The sequence below is a fragment of the Vigna angularis genome, chromosome 1 (genome assembly GCF_016808095.1).
Source record: "Vigna angularis cultivar LongXiaoDou No.4 chromosome 1, ASM1680809v1, whole genome shotgun sequence".
Taxonomy (NCBI): domain Eukaryota; kingdom Viridiplantae; phylum Streptophyta; class Magnoliopsida; order Fabales; family Fabaceae; genus Vigna; species Vigna angularis.
This window is the reverse complement of record NC_068970.1, coordinates 15,638,584-15,664,381: the sequence shown is the minus strand read 5'-3', so window position 1 is coordinate 15,664,381 and position 25,798 is coordinate 15,638,584. Positions and strand designations below refer to the sequence as shown.

At 30.5% G+C, this 25,798-nt stretch overlaps 2 protein-coding genes across 7 annotated transcripts; one reads left to right on the top strand and one right to left on the bottom strand.

The window, feature by feature from the left end:
- Positions 1 to 2,747: 2,747 nt before the first annotated feature.
- Positions 2,748 to 10,873, bottom strand: LOC108322000 (probable glycosyltransferase At5g03795). Of its 4 annotated transcripts, XM_052869949.1 has the most exons (6): positions 10,627 to 10,873; positions 9,819 to 10,353; positions 9,587 to 9,717; positions 4,588 to 4,936; positions 3,290 to 3,626; positions 2,748 to 3,196 (listed from the first exon to the last, which is right to left on the bottom strand). In XM_052869949.1, the coding sequence occupies exons 2-6, from the start codon at positions 10,299 to 10,301 to the stop codon at positions 2,946 to 2,948; spliced, it is 1,551 nt and encodes a 516-aa protein (XP_052725909.1). In that variant the 5' UTR covers positions 10,302 to 10,353; positions 10,627 to 10,873; the 3' UTR covers positions 2,748 to 2,945. The 4 variants fall into 4 exon arrangements, with proteins under 4 accessions (XP_052725909.1, XP_017409435.1, XP_017409427.1 ...); XM_017553946.2 differs by having other exon boundaries at positions 2,748 to 3,626; positions 9,819 to 10,361; XM_017553938.2 differs by having other exon boundaries at positions 2,748 to 3,626; positions 10,627 to 10,872.
- A 5,379-nt stretch (positions 10,874 to 16,252) lies between these two features.
- On the top strand, positions 16,253 to 22,622 carry LOC108326471 (uncharacterized). Of its 3 annotated transcripts, none has more exons than XM_017560108.2 (11): positions 16,253 to 16,399; positions 17,701 to 17,798; positions 18,427 to 18,486; positions 18,580 to 18,619; positions 19,591 to 19,769; positions 19,917 to 19,955; positions 20,103 to 20,189; positions 21,187 to 21,247; positions 21,445 to 21,569; positions 22,169 to 22,260; positions 22,419 to 22,622. In XM_017560108.2, the coding sequence occupies exons 2-11, from the start codon at positions 17,751 to 17,753 to the stop codon at positions 22,531 to 22,533; spliced, it is 846 nt and encodes a 281-aa protein (XP_017415597.1). In that variant the 5' UTR covers positions 16,253 to 16,399; positions 17,701 to 17,750; the 3' UTR covers positions 22,534 to 22,622. The 3 variants fall into 3 exon arrangements, with proteins under 3 accessions (XP_017415597.1, XP_017415519.1, XP_017415667.1); XM_017560030.2 differs by having other exon boundaries at positions 16,264 to 16,420; XM_017560178.2 differs by lacking the exon at positions 16,253 to 16,399 and adding an exon at positions 16,824 to 17,047.
- Positions 22,623 to 25,798: the final 3,176 nt, after the last annotated feature.

Below are 25,798 nucleotides of genomic sequence, written 5' to 3'. Positions count from 1 at the left end.
TCTTCTTCTTCTTTAATAATATTTACACTTTCTATAAAATCACGTCACATGTTTTCTATTTTAAGCAACTCCATCAACTTCTTTATTATCATTAAGAAATTCACTAATATTTCTAAATATATCTTTCTTCAATTAAATAACATTTTTTGTATTAATAGAATCAGCTGCTGCAACTAATAACTCCCATTTGAAATGGACTTTAATAGCTCTTCAATGGATTCAAAAGTTTTAGTAAGTGACAATGACAAATACAAAAAAGATATTTATTGATAAATTAAAATATTAAAGTTATTAACAAATTTCTTTTGTATTTAATAGTATTTTATCGATAATTAACACAAAAATTTTTAATATGTAATAAAAAACTATATATTATCAATGGATGCAGTCCATTAATTCATAAATAGTATTTTTTAACGAAATATCAACAAATAAAAATCTGTCATAAAACAGTTATCCATAAACTTTACTAACAAATTAACAAATTTGTCGATAAGTAAATTTGGTGATATTTTGATTATTAATAGCATGACACAAAAATATTTCTTAATATATGTGTATATAAAAGCATTTTACACTAATAATATATAGAAGTTAAACTATTAAAGTGAATATATATGGGATTTTGGTCAGTAACAGATATAAAAATGGAACTAGGATGCAGTTTTCTTTCATCGAATATTTAAATTATTAAAAATAATATGTAATGTGATTGTGGTCCATTTAAATATTTCTATAAATTAGAAAAAAAAAGTATTTATAAACTATTTTTAATTTCTACTTGTAAATGATGATGTGATCCAACTGATCAAATGCGTTAATAATATTTATTTTATATATACGAAAAAAAAATCTACTGTCGTTTAACTATACATTTTTATTTATAATAGTTGTCTTGAAAGTTATAGATGTTTACATTTTTTAATTAGTTTAGTAAATAATGTATTATAGTACTAAAATTTCATAATAAAATGGCCGTTCAGAAAAAATATTTAAAAATAGTTAATATTTGTAGACTTAAAAATGGTTTGAAGGGAGAATACTGAAGTATGCATAAAATAGTAGAGAGATGATACCTAAAATAGATCACAGTTCAGATTTCCGTGTAACCTCTTATTTGGCTAAAAAATTTCGAAAGCAGAGAACATTTTCTTGTCACATGTGAGTGTATATGTGCATAGTCTGTTCACCACGACTAAGATAATAATAATAATAATAAATATAAAAAAGGAATAATAATGACAATAGAATACGTGCGTCATTAACATTTGCACATGCAACATTACCGTAGTGAATCCCACTCTATAAAAACTAGCTGGGCCATTATGGTTTGTTTCAGATCATACACCGCTTTGTATTTTTTGGTTGGGTTAAATTCTGAATTCTTATCTTTTTTTCTTCTACATTAAAATATTAGATAAAAATACACTACTTTTAACCACAGAATATTTTAAGTTCGATCTTTTTGTCAAATACGTGATATTTTGTTTTCGTAAAAATTATTAATAATTTTTTTTATCTGGGATTTATGTTTGGACAAACACTTTTAGTAAACACTTCTACAAAGCAATTCTTTTGTAAATAAAAATTAATTTATTCAAAAGTCCAAAAAGTATGTAGAATAATTTTTACAAATTAATTTATGCAAACATGAGTAGTCATTTTTTTTGTACGCAAGTGTTTAGAAATAATTTTGTTCAAATAGACTTCTAAAACTTAGATGTTAATATTTTTTTTGTGTGGTGGACATAAGGAGAGAGATTTTAAAGGTTTAAATGATGGATTACTGTCTATGAATGATTTCCATTGCAATATCTCTTTAGGACAGTAATGATGGAGCACGTCTTAAGCATCTGGAAGAAAAAAAGTAATCTCTTTTCATAATTTTGATAAAAAAAATAAATTAATCTAATAACAAATGAAACAGTACAATCATATTTTAGTAAGATAAACTCTATTATGATTCTGATATAAAAAGTAAATTTTAACTCAATTTTACAAAATCAACTTCTAATATAAAACTTACACCTTTTTCAAATGTCAAATTTCAAAGAAATTTCTGTACATAACATGTGTTTTAATGGTGAAACTTGGTGTAACCTCCGAAGTACTTATCCTTGCATCGATCATAACTCCCTTAGAGGATGATGGAGTAACAGAATTATAATGGAACTCATTGGCATGTTTAAATTTCTTTTGATCCTGTTTGAATGGGAAAATTTCAATTTCCAATACATCTCGAGAAGCAACATTCTTAATACTTTTACAAAGAAAACTAGTTACGTTTAACGTAGCTATATTCCAAACATGCACTGTATTGTTTATCAGCACGAGAAAAATGAAAGAATGTAAGACTCTAGGGTATGAATAGAAGACCCAAATGTGTCAATGTTGGCTATATGCACATTACATTCATTTTACACTCATGTTTACCAAAATACCTAATTTTCTTATTATTGTGTATGGAGCAGAACTTATTTTAGGTTCATACTTGAGTAATAATCATGAAAAGATAAATTATCAAGACAACTTGAATATCAAATTATAAACTACCGTATCTCCTATATAAATCATACCAGTATTAGAAAAGAGGCTTAAATAAGAAAAGGAGATTTAGCTCCCATTTATATTTTCCTTTCCACATTCTCTAATTTTTTTTTACTAAACATTAAATTAAAAAGCCTATCCTCTCTCTCCTCACCAACCCTCCACTTCCCGTGAACCAATCATACCATCAAACATGTACCTAGCTCATAATCAAACATCTATTATAGTTCGACCCAATTAATACATTAAATGAATCAATGCTTTTATACAGGAACAACCCCGTCCATAAGAAACAAAAGGTTGTTGAAGTGCTGCATTATACCATCTATATGACTTCGTCCAAACAAGATTTGTGCAATCAAATTAAACAACTCTTACCAAAATGACTTCTATATTTGCTAAGTTTGAATCTGGCTCAGCTTGTTGAACCATATTGAATGCAAAATCATGTGAAACAGATCATATTTTATTGGTCTAGGATTCCAAAGGAAATGCTTCTGTACCATCTTCACATTATTTTGCATGGTAAGATATTTTCTTATGGGGATGGACAATAAAATTTCCTTCAGCCTGGGAATATCCTTCTCGGCCACCACCACAGAAAAAGCACTCCATTCCAGAACTTCATTAAAAGGAAGGACAAAGTTATCTGCAATGATAACAGGAACACACTCGTAATATATGGCTTCAACGATCCTAGGGCTATTAACTTCAAAGCCCATTGGACATACACAATATTTACTTGATTTCATGTGTTGAATATAAGTCATCCTTTGGGAAACTCTTAGAGGTAAACGCTTGTAGATTTTCATGTCTTCGTCTTTTCCAATGCCCCAATACTTAAGGAGAGTAGGGCGCACTCTACCATGCATGCTTCCAGCAAAGAAAGCAAGGATTGGACGTAGTGATGCTCTATTCCCACCAAGATTTCTCAGAGGTTTTCTTGGTACCCTAATGGTAGTTTCTGGTAGGGAAACATCTCTTCCAGCAACAAAAATTCTTTCAGACAAATCAGCATTACATAGAGCTTTTATGGCGTTTTTTGCTAGCTCCTTGTGTCCAGTTACAGTGTAAGGACCCTGCAAATATCAGTTTTGAAAATACGACATTAAAAAAGCCAGTGACTTTAACGCAGTAAACTCATGAATGAAATTGATAAGCTTTCAAGCAAGAACAATGCTGAATAGACTATTTTGCAAAAGAGATATACATGCATACATACACACGTGTGTGTACACACACACACACACACACACATATATATATATATATATATATATATATATGAACACAGTCAATATGATGTTGACCACAAATTAGCTGTCGGCTATGCATGCCACTTTATCCGTGCATAATTTGTTTGAAATCACTAATAACATTCGTGGGTATATGCATATAAAGAGATATCTTTGTAAAACTTCCGGGAACAAAGACGTAAGATGCAGACTGTCATGTCCCAAACGTGCATTATTATATGTTTCAAGTAAAAGAAAACTATAAAAAAAAAAGAAGCAGATATACTGTTTTAGTGTAATTGGAATATCTACAAGGGATTTGACCAACTGCAGGAAGAATGCAAAAAAATAGCTGGTTAAGGCATCCAGTAGGAATGTTTGCTTCAATGTTTTTTTCTTTTTACTAAAAAGCCATTAAGGAGGAAATGTAGATTAAATTATAATAAATAGGTGGAAACATTGAGAAAAAAACTGTTCGTCAGCCATGTAAACACACGTATAATTGAAATTGTCATGCTATGCACTCATACTAGCTAAATCTTTCATATCGTAGTTATAATTTTATATATTTATCATGATCACCACCATCTAATATATGCATACATCCTTTTTTTTTATCGAAGATACTTGGAAGTTAATTTTGCTAAAGAATTTCATTTTCACTTTTCTATCAAATCAAAGTAAAGGATGAAGACATAGAAATATAAGAATTAGAAATACTAATACTCTTGAGTAGCTATCAAGTTAGTAAAATCAAATTATCAGAATCTATCAATCCAACTGAAAACAGATACAATCCCCATACCCAGTCATGGCAAGCAACCAGGAAATGGTCCGACCCGTGTGTGCGATTCCAAAAGGGATACTTTGCAGCAATCATGTTCACATAGTCCCTAAGAAAGTTTGATAATGGCTTTAAATCATGTGACCCAGGCACATAGAGTGCCAATCCCATTTGGCGTGCACTGTATGGAAGGTAAAATAAGTGAGCCTTTTCAGGATCCCTGGTGACAAATTGCTTATTTTCCTCCATTAACTTCATAAACCATCCTTCAGAAGCATAAATTCCCTTAAGGGGTGGTTTGTGAAAAATAGGCCTTGATCCATCACGGTATATATATACTTTAAGAGTCATTTCCATCAATTCATAGCTCCTGAAGTTGAGACACAATATTGTTTCAAGATGGTTTTCGATATAGATGATGCTTTTTACATACCAAAGGTACAGTACAACCAAAGACAATCCATTCATCAACAATTACCGAGCTTGATGTAATTTTGATAAAGAGTTGTGAAGATCATAGTATCAAATGCTTATTTTACCAGGTAAAGGGATTATTTTCTTGTATTTAAGGAAGCAATATCCATTTGCATATGCATGATGCCATCATAAAATTACCGAAACACAAGTTACAGCCATCAAATCGCTAAACTAGTTGTCCAAGTCTTCATTCAATCTTCACTTAAAGATAGCAAACTTAGTGGAAATAGTCCTAAAAGAATCCAACAGTTTAAACCTGCTTTAAAAGATATTAAAATTTTAGACATGGTCAACCAAAATATTTACTAGACAATTAGAGTGGACCATAGTCATTAATGTTACCAGAAATCACCTCTCAAACTTCTAATTTCAAAGGATTTATAATTATTAACTATAATTGTGATAAAAATTAGGCTAAGTGTTTCTTTGACAAGGTAGTTGATCTAGTATTCTAACTCTAAAGTCAAAGCCTTGTTACTACAGTCTTCAGAATATATGATGAATTTATGCTTTCTATGCTTTTCTTTCTAGCTATGGTTTCAATACATTGCAGAAACATCAAGCTGAGCTTAGATTTAAGGTTTTTAGTCTGTTTATGGTTCTCATTCGAGTTTTACAGACTTGAAGATGCCTTTGAAGCAGAAGAAGAAGAAGAAGAAAACATTACCATACAGAGGCCAAATGGTCATTGTGATGTGATTTGATTTCAATGTTCATTCTTGGCCTGATATCTCTGTTTCTGTCACTTGGCAAAGTTAAAATTATGCTCCCATGTTTGACTTTAGTCTTCTTTAAAGCGTTTCAGTTCTTTATGAAAAGGATTAGTTTGCAGCTTAAGATGGATTTGATGGAAGCTTTTGCCCATGGTAGTTAAGTTTGAAATATTTATTTCAGTCTTGGGCTGTTAGTCCTCATATTTTTCGTATGCAATTGATGGTTTGTAGTATATGGTGAAGCATGGGTAGCTTCTACCATATATGGTTAGGCATTGATCCTTGTTTTTATGCCTCTGCATAGTTAAGCCTTACAGTGTACTTGAGCTTGAGCTCGGTAGCTAAGCTTTATTCCTCAAATTTACATTGTTCTTTGGAGACCTATAAAGCCCAATTTGAAGCAGCTTTTTACTGATGTGGGTGGTGGCAAGTTGACCCATCTCAAATTGTTAATTTTCTAATGATTCATTTACAATGAACTTCTGTTCATTTTTCATTAGACAATTTCATTACAATTCTTCTTGTTAGGATGTATGGTATTGTTGATCCCAAACTCTAAAAGCTGATTCGCACTTCTAGCATGCAGGGAAATTATAGAGATATAATTAGTTCGGAATTAGTTATTAGTTTGTTAGTAGTTAGTTACTAGTTGATTACTTTTTTTACCTCGTAAATAAGGCATACAAATGTTTTCTGTGTTAAGAACACCTATGCTCAATCTATAACTGACAGTTTTACATTTCTCTCGAATTTGTCACCAACTTTTTCTTCTATGCCATAGTTCTCAACAATTTTATCTAGCCATAGGTTCTTTCTGTTATTGTGGTACAAAGTTGTTTTTTTGTTTTACATTGAGTAGCCAATCAAATTGTTGGTAGCAATAAATCCTACCAATTCTAATCAAATGCTTGGGGAAACCTTTTTTTTCAATTATAAATTAAAATGGCTTTTTTTTGTAATTATAAATCATCTTTCCTTATGTTTTAGAAGTAGAAAAAAGAAAAACTGCTTGCTTTGTAATTAGTAATTACTCAAATTTTGTTGATGTCCTGGTTAATGTTAGCAAAGTTGAAAAATAGATAAATTGTGATTTACAACCATACAAAACATTATTCTTTTAACTGTTTTTGAAATATTGGTCTTCATATTCAATTACACTGTTAACGTGTAGTTATTTATAATATGTTTGAAGTGAAAATATAAATTATAGCATTTCTAGTATAATAGAAAAGCAGATAACAACGAGAAAAAAGGCATTGTAGATACCCCTTCAATATATAATAACGTTCATAAGCAAAGACACATGGGATTTAAAGACAATTGAGCATTTTATCCAAACATGCTTGGGTGAAGTCTATAAAGGAGAACATGATGGAACCACTATCTCATAGAAAGGGAGGAAGCTGCTATAGTCCAATTCCATGGAGAATGTGAAAGGCAATATAAGCTGGAAAAAAATAAGTGGGATATACTAAGACAAAATGAGAAATATAGCCAAGTTGTGTGCCAAAGAGATATGTTTGGGAGGAGATGGTGCAAAATAATATAGATGAATTCGACGAATGATAGGGAGAAAAACAATTGATACAATGTTTCTAATGTGAAGCTGTAAGTTCTATACTCCTTTGGTTTGTGTTGATAAATTGTATTTACATAAAATAAAAATCCAACCTGGAAAATGCAAGCATTAACTGTATCTATTTAATTTCTTATTGTTAGAGAACATATGACATCTACAACTCCTCTTCTATATGAGCAATCCGCTGTACAGTGTGCTCTATTTTAGACACTATAATGTCCTTGGCTGCATGTCAAGTTTCATATCCTTGCGCTTGTCTTTTAACTCTTCACGTTATTTTGTTAGACCCAAGATTTTATAATCTATGTACAAGGGGTTTACAAGAAATGGTTAAGTTGAAGACATGGCTGTTAATACATGGCTTAGCTGAATTCTCCACATTTTCAGTCCTCCAATAATTGATGGAAAAATAGGTAACATCCACTCAAGTATATCCACATAACCCTAATATTTTCAATAAACCTCCTTCATTTTATTTTGTCTCGTTCAGTACTTGAAATCTCATGACCAGGTACTAAAATGTCAGAGTTTCGGTCAAGTCTGAACACTTTTTCAACCACTTATTAACCCGCCTAAAGATTACTTATAATTCCCTATACCTTCACCTAGATTTAGACAACCACTCTCAAATCATGGATAGCAACAGCCTTCACAATCATAATTTTCATCTATGTTATTTGGGTTTGGCAATACCCATAAAAAGGTCACCACTCAAATTTTCCATTTACTACATCCTTAATAATGTGATTAATTCATAATTAAAACGAAGTCCTTTATGGGTATTGCCATCATACCTGGGGAGGAATTTCCTGCATGTGGATATAATCTACCAACAGCTTTTCTTTACAACATTCATTTAGAGCATATACAACATTATTCACGCTACCCAATCCTAATACGTCTCTCATTCTTTCTTAAAGTTATCCCATTTATTTTTCAACTAGTCCTTGTCAAATGTCCTTCAACATTTCATATTAAATTGGAATATAACAGTTTTCCACCGTTTCTTGAAAGAGAGACTATATTACATTCTCCGTTAAAACTTCATCTAAGCATGCTTGCTTAAAATGCTCTGTTGTCATAAAATCCCATGTAGCCTTTGGCTTATGAGCTTCATCTTATATTATAAGGACATCTATAATGTCTTTTATCTTGTAACTCATCGTTCTATTAGAAAAGCAATATCACAATTTATTTTTCTACATAAAACATATTCCAAATGTAGTCAACTTATTGAAAACATAATCAAACTACACAAGACCACTATTTAAGAACCATGAGAATATCATCAGACTAGTCTGTGAAAAATGAAAAGGCAACCCAAATTTCAAAAAACAGGTCAGAGCAAAAGGAAATCAATCCAAACCATTTTGAAGCTCAGAGTTGTCTTAGATTATGCGCAATGACTCTTGAACCCTTCTCTCAAAAAATGGTTCAACCTTTTATCAATTGAAGATTAAATCTGAATCTCACTACTTTTTGGGAATTTAACATATTCATTTGTTCATATAGTAATCACAGTACAAAACAAGAAAGCAGGAATTTCTTGCTTCAACCCAACCCACATTAGACACATGAATTGTGTTGAGAATGAGCCAACAAGAATTCATTCATACAAAAACCATACTAGTGTTTGGGTGCAGGAAACATCCATCAGTCATAAAAAACAATAAATGGAAACACTCTTAAGTCAAGCAGTTTCTAACACAGACAAGGTGGTATACGGAAGTAAGATTTTATAAAAGACTAGTAGTTTCCATTATTTTATTTTATTTTGCTTTCATGGAATAATTTAATTAACAGTTTTGTATGGCATCTACAGTCAAACGACAACAGTCATCAATCGAAAGTGTAAAATTTAAGGATTTTTAAACGGAATAAGGAAGGTGTCTCCCTCAAAATGAAGAAGAGAAAACTATGTTGAGGGAATTGGATTACAATCTCACAGTTTAACAACAACATCTAATTTCCAAATTGCAAAAGCTTATTTTGCTGAACAATATTTGTTCAAGCATGTATTGCAATCTGTCTTAGGTGTATCTGCCTGAAATCATTTAATGAGTTAAGATAATAAAGCACTTTGGATTAAATTAAGGTTGTAAAAACCCTTGCTCACTTTAGAGCACATTTTCCATCTTTATTCAATCATCTGGAGAAATTCAGATAAATCAATGGACAACACCAGCAATTCATGACATAACTGAGTAACAAGAAGGTGAATAAGTCTGCATAGTAAAAAAAATCTAAGTACCTTTTGAAAACAGAAATATTCCTAAAAATAGGAGCATAAAGATCAGGATCTTCATTAACTGAAGGGGCATGATCGATCTCCCTCTTTGCTAGCACAAGGGCCTCGTTAGGTGGCAACAGCCATATGTGTTTCTGAAATATATATACATATACATTCAGAAAATTATTGGTGGTTTCTCTCCTTATCATACTTTAAAATCAAAAATTTAGTTTTCAGTCTCATCAACTTCTACCTGCTTAGGAGGAACATGCCTTTGAGAGGATAAAGACATTCCACCTTTCGTCACATCAGCGAGATTTCTGTCCTTTTTATTTGCAGTTCCAGAAGTCTTCTTTTGAACTCGGGCTTCTAGTTTTGTATTCTCTTGCTCAACTGAGAATGATTCGATTAACTTGCTAGACTCGTCAGGTGAAATAAAGGAGTTAGTAGGAGTGAGGTGAACCTTTTGAGGTGTCCCTCCTTTGAGAGATTCCCCGGATTGTAGGGAACTACTAGAGGATTGGAAAAATGAATAATCATTTCGGTGATCAGAACCAAAGGGTCTGTCAGGTAGAACTAAATAAGTATGCACAAGCGTCTGAAACGCAAAAGCAGATACAGTCAAAATAGCCACCAGAACAAAGAATCTTCGCCAAATACTTTTGTTCCCAGAGCAACGCCATAACGACTCTAGAATCCGGATGAAAGTAGTAGTTTGTTGGAAGACCTTCTTCATCTCATTCCTTAATGCTTTCACGAATGGCACCACCAATACCAAATTCTAATCCCTGTTTCACTTGAAAGAATACACAAGATAAATTAGTAATTAATAACAACAGCAACAACAACAACAATAATAATAATAATAATAATAATAATAATAATTACGTGCGAAGAATCAAGCAATACTTATTAACCGATAATCTTTCCTTTTTAAGCATGCAATGCGAAGTGGAATCAGGTGAATATCGAGAATAATGCATGGAGTGAAGTGGCGTGAAGCTAATTACCATAAGAACGCGCGGTTTAAATGGATGTGGTTAAGAGAACAAAATGTTTACCTAATTCAGACGATGGATCGGAATCTGGTAAAGTCCGGCGCCGATCTCAGGGTACATTGACGGGAATGTCCAACAACTCGGAACGGAACCGCTTTGGCTGATTAACTGTTACGATTTTCCACGGTGCTGATTGCCGAATCAGGGCAAGAACAAAGCCTTCTTGTTCCATTCGCAGTCAACTACTATTTTCCCTGATTTTTATATTTAATTTAAGAAACAAAAGCACATTCTGTAAGAACTCTTTTTTGTGATGAAAGTTACATTCTCTTACTAAATAAGGTGAGGTGAGGTGAGACCCACCTTGCATTACGAGTTAAAATTCTTTCTTATTTTGTGGAAAATAAAATCATTTTCATCATTTGTTTATTTATTTATTGAAATGTTTTTGTTTTTTTAGGTGGGATCAAATTCGTGCTTCCGTTATATTTTTAAAAAGTTTTTGTTTCATTCTATAAATTTAAATTAGTATCATTGTGATTATTATCGCATTCAAATTAATTATTCTAAAATTAATTATAAGATCATATGACAATAGCATTTTTTTTTCTAAAACCTCACTTAAGATTTTTTTTTCGTCTAAAATCTGGATTCCGTATAATCTTGTAGGAAGACGTGTTGTACAGATATTTATTATTAAGATTTAATAATATTTTTTCAATGAATTGTATTAGTTTTTACTTTAATTACAACATCTACATTAATGAGTTTCGAATCAATTCGAGTATATTTTCTAAAGAATTAATAGAATATGTCAAATCATTATAATAGCATTGTGAAAAATCGATAAAATTAAAGATATGGTAATAATGTGGCAAAGAGAATAAGAATGGGAATTATGTTTTTGTTCAATAATGATAAACATATAGCAAATCGTATTTTTTATCTTTGCTTCCAATTTTGTAGATGTTAGAATTTTTTTAAATTTAATTTGGAAAAAGGAAAGACTTTTACGTGTTCGCATGAACAGATTTTACTGTTCATGTGGGTTTGCGAGCGCTGAATCCAAACCATAGTACTGTTCACTTTCGCGGATTTGTGACGACGAAATTGAAGAGATTTGCGAGATACCTCCTTTTGGTATCACTCGTTGTGTTAAAAATATTTGCGATGAGTTGAAGGAAAATGATTTTTTTACCCTTAATACATATGATAATATCAACTGAGAACACGATGGAGGATGCTTTGACGCTTGCACTTGCGTACAAGGGCGAGAGCGCGATCGAGGTTCTTTGTCGTATCGACAGCGATGCGAGGGATGGGACGCTCGTAGAGTGGCGGCGACGCATCGGAGGTGTTGGTGGCTGTGGCAAAGCGGACGAGGGTTCGAAGCATTTGGAGGAGGCGATCGACCTGCTTCCACACCTCCGAGCACTCAACTTTGAATGTGTCAGCTTCGTCCACCGTCGAGCGAACTCGCTCCGCCACCATAATCGGATACGATAACTCTTCCTCCACTTGCTTCTCCTCCAACAACGCCATCTCCGCCGCGCCGAGTTTGCCACCAAGTCAGTCGATAAATAATCAATGGTTTTTCTGGGGATGGTGTGTGCTGTGTGAGACTGAGTCAACCGACTCTACGCTGAGTCTGATAGAATCCGAGTCAGGAATTGGAACGAGCGTTTATGTTGGTGTTGTTCATTTGACACTTGTTTTTGTTTTTCTTCTGCCATGCATTTCTTTATGTTTTTTTTTTGTCCTAACTCTAAAAGTTACCTACACATCACACATCACACAAGTAACTTCTTTCTCCCTTCTTCCCTTATTGATTAATTTACCAATTTTATTATTTTATACTATTTGACTTCAAATTTTTATTAATTAATCACACATCACACATCACACAAGTAACTTCTTTCTCTCTTCTTCTCTTATTAATTAATTTACCAATTTTATTATTTTATACTATTTGACTTCAAATTTTTATTAATTAATGTTGCTACATTTTACAGATTAAACAATAATTGGTTTTTTCCTTGGTATTGCAGTGAAACCTTAAAACAAACAAAAGATGCCTTTTTAGACCATAGTAGTGGATTCTGGGATCATTCATAGATATTTTTATTAGGTGATCAGGTATAAAATCTTATTATAACTTAATAAGATGATTTTACTTAAAAAAAATAGAAAAATAAAATGTTTGTGCTATTTTTAAAAGACAGAAATTTAAATGAGGTTGAATTGAATTATTTTAAGCTTTTGTAAAATTAAGATAATTACATTGATTTCAAACCACTCCTTTTGAAAGTGTTTTAACATGTCAACTTTACTTATTTATTAAATTAATCAATTAACTCGTCTTAAAACATGAGATTTTAAATTCTTTATAAAGATAGAGTTATTTTAATTTATTAAAAATTTGCTTTAACATACTAAAACAAAAAGTTTGAAATTTTTAATGGTTATAAGTGATTATAATGTTTGAAACAATAAACTAGATGAATAAAATATTTCTTCTAATCAATTTATACCAACTCTTAATGATTGTTTCTGTGAATCTAGAATTATGAATATTATTAATTATATAATTATAAATATTATTATCGAACAATTATATGAATATTTCAAAAGGTGTACAGTGTTTCAGTTTAGGATTAAGGATTTGTTTCTTTGTATAAGTAATTTTATGTTCCTAAGCTTTAGTTACTGTATAACTTTTGAATTTTTTTGAATCGTTCGGTTAGTATGAGAGTTACGGGTAGGAAATATTCCAACCTTCAAGTTAAAGATTTTACTTAATAATTTTATGGTAAAAATGAGTAATCAGAATTAATTACCTGATCTGTTAAACATATATTTATAAACCATGGGTTACAATTATGTTTGACTCATTAATTACCAATAAATGATTTTTATTATTTTCATTAATTACTCATTAATGACTTTTATTACTCTTATTCTTATACTCATTAATGACTTTAATTGCTCTAATTAATTATCAGTTATACCATTGTTGGATGATCAACCATCGAATTTATTGGTAACCGAGCGATCATATAGTACATATAGTATATAGTTCTTGAGATAATGTATAATCTCCAAATATAAAGATTTCAAGTGTATTTCAAAATAAGATTAAGAATAATATTGATACATCACATTATCTCTACTTATACTACTATCAACACACATAACTTCCATTGACCAACCTCAAAATTGTTCTTTTCCAACATTTCATTATCCTATACATGTATGAAATATTAGATAATGACAAACATGTAACTATATCACACATACAACATACATGATAAACTATAAATGATTTAAAACTTTTAAGTTTCAAATAAAAATAAAATATATTATAAATACATAAAAATTAATTAGAATTTCTCACAACATTCAATCAAACATAAGGCTTTCAAAATCCATTCATACATTAACAATTATATACATAACCTTTGGATGAACGTTATATTGACTAGTATCCTAAGATCATGCATCTTCCATCATGCATGCTTCTCAAGAGTTATAATTATAACATGTTCGGGTTTCTCGTGATCTATAGAGTATGATAGGATAAATTTTATATCTCATGAGTTTGACTTCTATTGATACTCTAGATGTGAACTTTTTTAGACTCTTACAACTAGTTATTTTCATCCATATGAATCCAACTAGAGTATAGTCTTGATAATCTCATTTCAGTTTTTGTCATTGTTACATCTATACAGAACCAACTCATTGTAGTATTCTTACCATAAGAATTACTTAAATAGTAAGCACGACTGCAAAGAAAAGTAGCAAAAATACAAAATACTATACAAAACATGTTACCACCTTACGGTGTTGGAAGGGCACCTGACGCTCTCAACTCAGAAGCTTAGTGTTAAGTGAGTGTTCAATGACACCCTACCAGCATCCAGTATTGGGAACTCCTAAAGCTTATTGGAAGATAAACACTCATGCTCACGTAGCACTTTACACATCGCGCAACGCCACGACATATATTAATGAAAAATGTGCATTTTAGTTTGTGTAATTCACTGCAGTGGCATCTTTATGCTTTACGAAACACCTTAGTAAATACAAGTCCGTTACAAACACTGTTACAGTTCAGTACTCAAACTCAATTACTTATTCTCCATTCAATTTCCGAAATCACCAATCAATATAAAAATTAAGTTCTATAATAATACTAACAACACCTCAAACACCAAATCACAAATGTAATACATCAATTCAACATTCAAATCACAAATACCAACTCAGCAATTATGAAATAAGAATACAAATATCAAAACTAGTTTTTCTTACCTCTGATAGAGTTCTTAACTCCAATTTTCTCTTAAACTCTACATCCCATAAGATGCTCTAAAATACAAAGAGAGCTTAGATTGATAATGAAAGCACATCCTTAGAATCAGAATAGAAACAAGGATTTCTAAACCACATGAAAAACCAAAAAGTTCACGTGCCTCCCAATAAAAAAAAATTGACTATAGAATAAGACAAAAATTGAAATTACTCTATATATCAAAAACACTAATTAATTAGAGATATTTTCGTTTTCGCTAGAAACATAGAGATATGCTTGAATTTTGAAAGAGATGAAATGTGGAGTCATGAGTTCACAGAGATGATAAAGAGATTATAAAAAAATATAGGCTTTATAAAATAAACTTGTTTCTAATATAATTTTATTTATATATAACTTATTTAATAATAAAATATCATAGTGTTTATTTTATAAAACACCTTTATTATTCTTAACTATTTTCTAAGTATCCACATATTTAAACAAAAAAGGAAAAAATTTACAAGCTATTTAATGTAATTTAGTCCAGTGTAATTGATATGAATTACATATTTTATAAACAATATACTTTAATTTTATTTACACTTATTACACATTTAACTTTCCTTTCAATCTATATTTTTTTTATCACATATAACCTATAAACTATTTTTTCTCTCTCTGTATGTATATTAAATGTTGATGCACATTTTTAGTGTACATAAATTAGTTTTTTCCTAAAAATTAAAAAAGATAATTTGCAAAAATGACTACGAAAGAAATGTGTTTAAAAAGTAAAAAAGTTTTGATAGAATGAAATAATCATTTCTGTTTATAAATTATTAAAAGTTTGTCATAATTTTAGTGGAGAGATTACTTATTTTGTGTATAGAGATGGTGTGATTTCAATATATATATATATATATATATATATATATATATTATCAAGTAATAATATTAATAAAAAGTAAACACAAAATTAGTCATGAAAAAAATTCATCTTTTGTATGAATCGTATAAATAATAAAATATACACATTAAACTTGATCCAACTAAATTACTTGTTTAACAACTAACATTTTATTTTGTAATCACAACTCATTTAAAATTTGTAAGAATCAATTGCGACTTATGGGATTGAATTGAATTTTTCAAAAGACACTTATGGGATTGTTGTAATTCACATAAATAATTATGAAATTATCCTAAGTCATAAAATTAGCCGGTAAAAAACAGTGCATCTTCTGGTAACCTAAATTGATCACGCTAACCAATAGGGATTGATCTTACTTTAAGATTGACCACTCTAGGCAATAGAAACAAGCCACATCAGCATGAAAGACACGTGTACCCCAGAAATTGTAACATTACAGTCACCAGCTGAGGAGAAAAAGGTCTTTCTCCTTCTGGATTGAAACAAAGGGAAAATAAATGCATAACACAGCAGAATCCCCCATAAGGCAATGTATATCATGTTTCTTTGAATCAAACTCGCTTGCTCAAGGGAATCAATTTATCAACCAGATCTGAGACCGTGTTCGGGTGGGTTTAAACTATTATTCAGTAAGTTGTTTCGCAACAAAATTTTCAATTTGAGATTTATCTCTGCAATATTCAATTGCATATATTGTTCTTCTTTTTTTAGTCCCTCCATTGACTATTAATTTCAATGGGCTTTTTGTTTTATACTTTTACAATTTTTGTCTCAAGGATTTAATTGAGAGTAGGTATTCCGGATAAAGGTGCTGCAGCTACTGCTGTGGCACAACATTGGGTTTTTCTTTCATTAGGCTTGTTGAATCAGGTGCATCCTATGTTTCCGGTGTATAGTTTTTGTTATGTATTAGGGTTTACTTTTTTTTTTCACCCAAAGGAGAAGTATGTGTAAGTTCTGTATGTTAATGGGTACTTCTTAATTCTCGTGGGTTTGTTTTTCTGGTTAGTTCTGGAGCAACAATTGTGAGGGAAGAAAGTTTGATGAAAATGCTCAAGTGGATGGATCAGTGGGCTAGAACATCTAATTGAAATGCACTTGTAGGGAAGTGCTTTCGGGATTTGGGGTTCTTATTTGTCCACATGGCTTGTTCATGATATCGCTAGATTTGACTGGGTGCTGTTTGCAATCGTGCTTTATGTGGTTTGACTGGGCCGCGTCACTTGATGCAGTCTGCAATTAAAAGTCTTGCTAAGGTTTTTGAATTTCAGTGATTATTTGGTTATTTCCCTGTGTCCTTCCTAACTTCAGGTCTTTACTCCAATGCTTTGCAATTGAAGTGATAATTTACATTTTTATGTCAATAATTCAACAATAGCTTGTGATTTTCACCTTTGAAGTTGTTTGGAGAGAAAAAGAGAGCCGTTTTTGTTTTGTTTAGTCTTGAAGACTAAGAACCAAGCGTAAGATGTTTGTTTGGGGTGCAAAAGCTGATGCAGAGGTGATAAGGAGAATAAGTTTTGGCTATTTATTGAATATTTTTAATAGAAAGATGACGATTGTCACTATAAAGGTTGTCAAATTTGAGTGTTAATTTGTAGGATCGTACAAGTTAATGATCCAATCAGCCTCCAACGGGCCAAAACGCTCCTAGAATTGTTTTTGTGCAGGCTCAGTTGGACTTGTGATTTTCAGGAGCTATTTCACCTCTTGAAAATGGAACCACAGCTTTGTTCCAAAATGACACCTTGTCACTCTGTTTTAAGGCACACTAAATCAGAAACTTATTGATAAACTTATTAATTGTCAATCATAAACTTGTACCCAGACATGAGAATTGTTGCATGATTGAATTCAAATGTGTTCTTAAATAAAAATTCAATTGATTTTTTCCTGAATATGTTTCCAGTTGGCTGGCTTTGTCTCCAGTGACTTCAAAGTAACCCCTGTGCCCTAGCCATGGCTGCACCGTTTTTCTCAACACCTTTTCAGCCTTATGTTTATCAGGTACTTGCATCAATTCTTGTCCTTAAAAAATACTTTTTTATTTTTTTAACTTCCCTTTTAATCAATTGATTGTTAGTCTTGATTCTAGAACAGCTTGAATTATAAATTAATATGTTAGATGCATTGATGATTTCTCAACTAGAGTTGTAATTTGTGAAATTGGAGTACTCTAGATCAATTTGTATCTTTAAATATTGCTATATTTTTGCAATTGAGGTTGCTATTTAGTTAATTTGATGTGATGGCTTCATTATATGATTGACTAACTTTAGTTGAGTCCTGGATCATGATAGTTTACTCCTTTGGTCCATGTGCCTTTGCTAACAAAACTCCTCTGGAACATGCAAAATGATATTATATAAAAAGACCTTGTTTGATGTTTGGTGTACTTGTAAGGAATGTAAAATACTTTTATTATCATGCATACAGTTTTCAGTAAAATGGCTGAGTATAAGAAGTTAACCACACAAAAAACCTGCAGTACTGATGCTAGAAAATGGAAAAGCGTAGTAGATATTCTAACACACAAATCTAAGAGAAAGGAAGGTTTCTCAGTATATTTATTCATATATTTTGTTTGTAAGCATTATTTATCAAGGGTGTTTTCTTTTCATGTTTTGCTGTTTAGAGCCCGCAAGATGCAATTATACCTTTTCAGATTTTAGGGGGTGAAGCTCAAGTGGTTCAGGTATATGTGAAAATCTAAAGTTTAAATGCCAATGTTTTGGAAACTATATATTGTCTACTTACTGTATCATCTTCTTCATCTGGTTTTTGTTAGATAATGTTGAAGCCACAGGAAAGAATCATCGCAAAACCTGGTAAGTTGTTGGGAACTTTTATTCATTGGGTTTGAATTTTTCCTTGATGATCTTTCTTCTCAGGGTATTGGATAAAATTTTGTGCGGTCATTTTAAACTGCTAAAATATTAAGTGCATGGTCTTGCATATGAAACTGACTCAAACATGATTTATGGATAATAATGAACATTGCCGTGGAAGGTGAGTCTTGGTGCAACACTAAGGTTGCTGCCTTATGACTTGGAGGTCATGCGTTTAAATCCTGGAAACAACCTCTCTCATTATGGGGATAGGCCGTGTATATTTAACAACCCCACCCTCTGCTGCTCACGACTCTTAAACAATTGTGGATGAAATAACCTATATATTTTGTTTGCAAATATTTATTCATATTTTTTTTCTAAATTTTTTGTTTTAGATTTCTTAAAATATTTAGTACTAGCTGTACACCTTTTTACATGTTTTTTATTATAAACTAAAATTTATCGAAAAACTATAATATTAGGAGCTAGGTTCATTAAATAAGAAGTTACCTACATAATTTATGGTTTGTAACAAATTTTAGCTAATAGTAAATAATGTGTGTTAGCATTTCTTAAAAATAGTTTGAGTAAGTACCTGATAAATGTCATACTGAAAGGCGTTTTGAAAAATGAATAATTGAATCCCTTGCTCTTAAATTTTGTTATGACCTGTTTGTTGCCAATAAGCATGTTAGTGACTGTTTTATCTCTCCCTAATTCTTCTAAAGGGAGTATCATCAAGTAGGGAGTTACCAAGAAGTAAATTTTTGTGGGAGTGGAGCTGTACAGATAGTTTTTTGCTATTTTGTTTTCCTAGTAGTCCTCGTTATAATATTTTTTAATGCATATTGATAACAATATGGCAATAAATTGACCCACATCTGTGTCTGTATTATTGATTAAGTTACAATTTGTGTGGATCACACCTGTCAATATTTTAATGGAACCTGTATGCTATTTACTTGTAGGTTCCATGTGCTTTATGTCTGGATCCATTGAAATGGAAAATGCCTACCTTCCCGAAAATGAAGTGGGTGTATGGCAGTGGTTATTTGGCAAAACAATAACTAGCATTGTTCTTCACAATTCTGGACCAAGTGAAGGATTTGTTGGAATTGCTGCACCATATTTCGCAAGAATTCTTCCGGTTTGTACTTATGTGCCTTTTCAAACTATTGTTACCCTTGTTTTAAGTCTCAATAGTCATCATCTGAAATAAATATTGGTATATATATGACTGGATTTCTATTTATATGTATATATGCTTATGTGTCTGTTAGTTATTCAAATACAGATTGATTTGGCAATGTTCAACGGAGAGATTTTGTGTCAGGTATAACCAATTTGTTTGCAGTTGTTGTTAAATTTGATTTTAGATTCTAAAATTTGATCTACAGGTTTACTGGTTGTTGAATTTTCTTTTAAATCTGAGAAACAGAATACAAATTAACCTTGTTTTGAATTTTTCTGCACCCTGTAGCCAGATGCGTTTCTGTGCTCTGTCAGTGATGTGAAGGTTAGCAACATAGTAGATCAGAGGGGACGAAATATTGTTGCTAGTGCTGAGGTGAGATATTTGGGATGTTTCCTATAATTATTTGTCTTTGTTACTAACTTGGTATCAATTGCATGGCAGCCCACGTAGTTTTCCTTTTGGTCGCGGTTATTTTATTTTGATACATTTCAAAATTGGACATTGGTTTTGAACTCCAATATGAACAGCCTATGTACGCTTTAATGCTACATTGAATTCTTTTTGTACCAAAAGATATTATCAACAATGATAGGAGATGTCCCTATGATGCATTACTTGTCTGTTGACGGATCTTCTTGCGATTGATACTCAATTTCTTATTCGTGATCGATATTTTTCGGTTGCATTTGCATTCATTAATGAGTTTATTATATCCATTGTATGGAGAAGAAAACCGATAAATTATGATTTTAACTCTTTGCTTCGTTATTGTGTGTTACTGTATAATCTACCACCAGTTATTGTTTGAGAGTTTTTTAATATTTTTCGTCAAAGTTCCTAAAATTACAGTTTTATTTGCATCAGCCCTTAGGACATAGATGAATGTTGTGTTTCCAATGTATTAAATGTTTCCTTTCTCAATAAAAGTTTCCCACTTTTATCTTAACTTCAGCCTAAAATTTATTTACCACTTTTCTTTCCATTAAAATTGTTGATGTTATGGGAATAAAAATTAAAGTTTATATTGGAAAAAATAAGGAAATACATGACGTTTGTATTTAGAATGTGATAAATGTTTTCTTTTCCAATAATAACTCTCCGGTTTTATCTTCTTTAACATAAGCCCTGAAACTTATTATAAACATATTCAAGATTAGAGGTGTTCTGTTGGAGAAGAAATTTCGAAGTTAGGAGTCCTTTTAGTTTGAGAAAACATTTTTTGTTTTCAGTTTCAGTTTTGACTAATAATAATTACAAAAAATGGCGTTGTGAAAATAGGCGAAGAATTTTTTGTCAAACCAATTGGGCAGGCCTCTTTGTCATGCATGCCTCCATATCATTTCTCTAAGCCCATATGCTCTTTTTGTAGGGATTCTTGAGGCAGAAGCTATCTGGCCAAGGGCTTGCTTTCATATTAGCGGGTGGATCTGGTATTCTTTTCTTCTAAACATTATAAAGTCTTTCTCTTGTTCCATTTGGAACTCTCAGCTCCTCCGGAATTCATCATTGTAGTTTTAATGTCAATTTTATTAAGTTTTTGCTTTGAATTTTTTTCTCTTTTCTTTTTCATCATACTCTTTCGTTATTTCTCATTGGGGCGCTCTATTGGATTCTGTCCTCTTGTTAGTTGTACAGAAAAATCTTGAGATCGGTGAAGTTCTAGCTGTTGATGTTTCTTCCATTGTTGCTGTGACAAGTACGGTCAATATCCAAATAAAATATAATGGTCCTGTACGAAGGACAATGTTTGGGGTAAGTAGCTTTTACAGCTCAAGCATTTTGTATTCAATCAATACTGATATTAAGTAGTTTCTTTAATTACTTTTGGAAGAGGAAAGACCCTCACCTAGCGGGATAATATTTTATTGATGTTGTGGGGGATCATGAACTTTGCCTGGTTGGTAATGGTATCTCCATTCCTCCTTGATAATGGTAGGATTTGCTTCCAATTTCAAAGTTATTCTTTATTGAAAAAGACTTTGCCAGCTGACAACTTCGGTTGTAAACTTCGCAATTGTCTGTGCATATATATGCTGGCAATACTTGAGAGTTTGCATTGATTGCTAAACCAATCGAGTGTCTTCAAAGTGAGGTGTAGTTTACAGGATAGGGATCCAACCCATCCATAAAATTCTAATACACACGGATCACAAGATCCTCGACAGTAGGCAATTATGCTATAATGACAAAGATGGTACAGGACAGTACAATGTATTCGCATTTTCATCACGGTGACCATAATGCTTCCTTGGTTGGATGTTCATGCATTGCTTTCTTAAAACACGATTCTTCTAACACCCATAACTTTTTCTAGAATGTGTTATATATGATCGTGATATCGAAAATTGCAGGGTGACAATGCGGTCACAGCTCTTCTAACAGGACCAGGCATTGTGTTCATACAAAGCTTACCTTTTCATCGACTCTCCCAACGAATTGCTAGGTAACGTTGTGGTCGAGTTATCAGACAAAGTCACAATATCAGTTCAGAAACTGTCATGGACCTGTCTTCTATTGCTTGGACTTGCTCTCATGATTTTATTTTTTACCCTGGTGAACTTTTGAACGATTTTGTAATAGAATTCAATTTCTGCTTTTCAGGGCGGTAACTTCACCAAACATGAGGGAAAATCCCAAGTTTTTCATACAGATTGCAGTTTTCTTTTTTCTGGCGTACGTTGTCATTGTATCTTCGTTAATATTAACAGATGTATGAAATTCACTGTTTTTTTTTGTAATTTTTACTTTTCTCTTGTTTTACCAATTACCATATAGATTCAGGAATGAAGGAGGGGGGATTTCTTATTGGCAGATCCATTAGTCCCATTTGAAAAAAAAAAACCTAGTAATATGATTATTATGAAAATCATTTGTTAGAGTAGTCGATTTGAACAACATTTTTGTCCTTGTGATGTTGTGTGTTATTTTCAGTTTTTAATTTTATTATTTGGAAGGATTAAAAACAGTCAGACGTGACTTTTTTTTAATGCATACAAAGGAAAACACAATCAATCAGGCGTAACAGAAAGTATCGAACAGATCCGATGTATTAAACTGAAATGTATTCTATATGACACGATAACTGAATAACTCTGTTTTTCAAGATTTGACAGGCAAGTCTTATCAAATTTCTAATACTAGTATTTTGACTATTTTTAAGGCAGCTGTTTTTCATAGCGATTAGAATTAAATTAAGTAGTTAAAAGTAGATATTACATTTTAAATAATGATAAACATGATTCAAATTAAGAGATGTCAATTTAACAATGTTCATGTTCAATGTAACAATTTCATACATCAACATTTGTGATAATTTTAACGGTAATAATTATTGTTTTGTACATGTGATAAAGAATATACAGGGCCTTCAAATTAAAATCACAAATCATTCAGCTTCTGACACAATTTCAACTTTTTTTCTTCACAGCTTATGACAGCCTCGAATGCAGACATGAGGCTTGAATTTCTCTGGTAAGGTGATAAATATCCATGTGATCTGGAATAGGTAGCTCTCAACAACCCATTGTCATAAGAAGGGTAGATTTTCCACAACCATTTAATCCGAGTCAGCCATAACGTCTTAAAATACAAAATATTAGTTATGAATTACAACATCCTAACAAAAACCCAAAACAAAAGTTATAAGGATGACAAACCTTCCATAATTTAGCTCTAATTCAGAATCTACTAGATCATGGTAAAGTGATAAACAATAATGTCTCTTTTTAAATTAAAACAAAATTTATTATTAGTATAAATATTATATTAATATTTTTATTAAAATTATTTTTCTAATATATTACATCGTTATATATTACTAAATAGATCATGTTTTGTTAATTTATGTTTTTTATAAAATTAAAACTGATTAAGTATAAATAATTTTAAAAAAACAAGAATTTAAAATTAATATATTATTAATTTGTGTTTTTCATAAGCATAAATTAATTAATATCATTTATAAAAATAATAAATTTGGTCCTCATTTAATTAAAATCAAATTTAGAAGACTAAATATATTATTTGTATAAATATTATATTAATATTCATATTAAAATTTAATAGTTAAATTGAAATTAAATTAAATCAAAGATTTGTATATTAAATTGAAAAGATATATATAAAACTAAATTGAAATCAAAACATTGACATGTAAGAGTGTGACATGTCACACTAGACACGTGATATCTCGTTGTCTTTTGTTTTAAAAATGACTTAATTGAGATATTTTTTAAAAATGATGACGCAATTGAAATTTTTTTTAAAATAAATACCAACTTCATACACTATAACCAAAGTGGAGACTATTCAAGTAATTAAGTCAAATTATATTAATATTTTTATTTTATTTCCTTGTAAAAATATCAATAAAATAAAATAAATGATAAAAAATATTAAAGTACATTAAAATTTAATTCTTCCCATATAATTTTATGAAATATTTTTATTAAATACATATTTATTATTTTCAATTTTATAAATTAATTAATTTATCATTAATTATCTTTATATCACTGTCCATATTTATTTTTATTAAAATTAAATAAAACTATTATCACAGTTTGATATTTTTATTTATTTTTTGTTTTACGTTTAAAAAAATGTATTTTATTATAATTTTAAGTGTATTTTTTATAAATTATATTACTTGAAATATTATTACTAAATAAATATTTATTATTTTCAATTTTATAAATTAATTAAATCATAGTTTATATCCATATTTTAGATTATTAATTTTATAGTACATCTAAAAAGATTAAAAAAAAAACAGAAACACGCCACTATAGTTATCTTCTACTTCAAAAGCTTTCATTTTACTTTGTCTTTTCTATTCAATCCTTCACTCACTTTTCATCCTCTTCTGTAACAGAGACGATAAAATTTCTTCTACCTCTTCTTCTTGGGTCAAGCCTTGTGTTTTTCTGTCTTTGGGTTTTGAAAAGCTTCTTATAGTTCCATTTCATTCCAATTTTTGTCCTTGCATGTTCGATACTTTAATGATGTCTTAAGATTATCAGTTTTATCTTTTTGTAAGTGTAGTTAGGTTGGCTAAGTGTTGAAACAATGGAAAAGGGGTTGAAAAACTTGGGGTTTCATTTGAAGTAAAAGAAGCTAAATTTCCAACTGATATTATGATACAAAGTGTTATGTGTAATTATTGGAGAAACATTGCTACTAGAAAAAATGTTAAATATTTTTACCTACAATCAAATTATTATTTTATTTTATTTTTCTAACTCATTACACAATTTTTTTATTACATAAATTATTTAATTTTTGTATTACATAAATTAATGTTACATAATGGAACCAATATTACAATATTTTATTATGATAAATTTTTATTACCATAATAACAAGAATTATTTTATTTATTATAATCACTCTTCAAATTTTTTATTCCCAGTTAATTTATAAATATTTAATAAAATATATTTTTTTAATTTATATTCACACAAGTTCATAAGAAATTATAATTCTTTAATAACGTAATTTATTATAAATAAATATACAACTTGCAAAAAGAAAAACATAATTAACAACTTACAAAATTATAAAAACTATAATGAGAATTTAGTCTTTCGAAAAAAAATATTTGAGTAATAAAAAGGTTTAGTTGTGATTTTTTTTTATGGATGATCTACTCACAAGTTGGTCTGTAACAAAAAGAAACAAAAAAGTCTAAAATAATATGAATTGATAATAAATATACGTTGTTCATACTATTTTTGGGCATTGCATATTTAACAAATATAATCTCATAATTTTTATATAATTTTTAAAATGTATTTCAAAACATTAAGTACATTAATAATTTATTAAAATACAAATGTTTTTCTTTCGTATCCGGATTTAAGGTAATGAACTATTAATGTAGCTATACTAATTGTTTCAATTATTTTTTTTCACTGTGTATACTGTAATGGTCTGAAGATTTTATAAAGCCATTGGGCCCTAATTTGACAAGTCAGGCCCAT

Coding starts and splice junctions, on each gene's coding strand:
- LOC108326471 (XM_017560108.2), top strand. CDS start 17,751: ATGGCTGCACCGTTTTTCTCAACACCTTTTCAGCCTTATGTTTATCAG. Junction 17,799..18,426: donor TTCAGCCTTATGTTTATCAG/GTACTTGCATCA, acceptor TTTGCTGTTTAG/AGCCCGCAAGATGCAATTAT. Junction 20,190..21,186: donor ATATTGTTGCTAGTGCTGAG/GTGAGATATTTG, acceptor CTCTTTTTGTAG/GGATTCTTGAGGCAGAAGCT.
- LOC108322000 (XM_017553946.2), bottom strand. CDS start 10,301: ATGAAGAAGGTCTTCCAACAAACTACTACTTTCATCCGGATTCTAGAG. Junction 9,718..9,818: donor GGCATGTTCCTCCTAAGCAG/GTAGAAGTTGAT, acceptor TATATATTTCAG/AAACACATATGGCTGTTGCC. Junction 3,627..4,587: donor TGGTTGCTTGCCATGACTGG/GTATGGGGATTG, acceptor TGATATTTGCAG/GGTCCTTACACTGTAACTGG.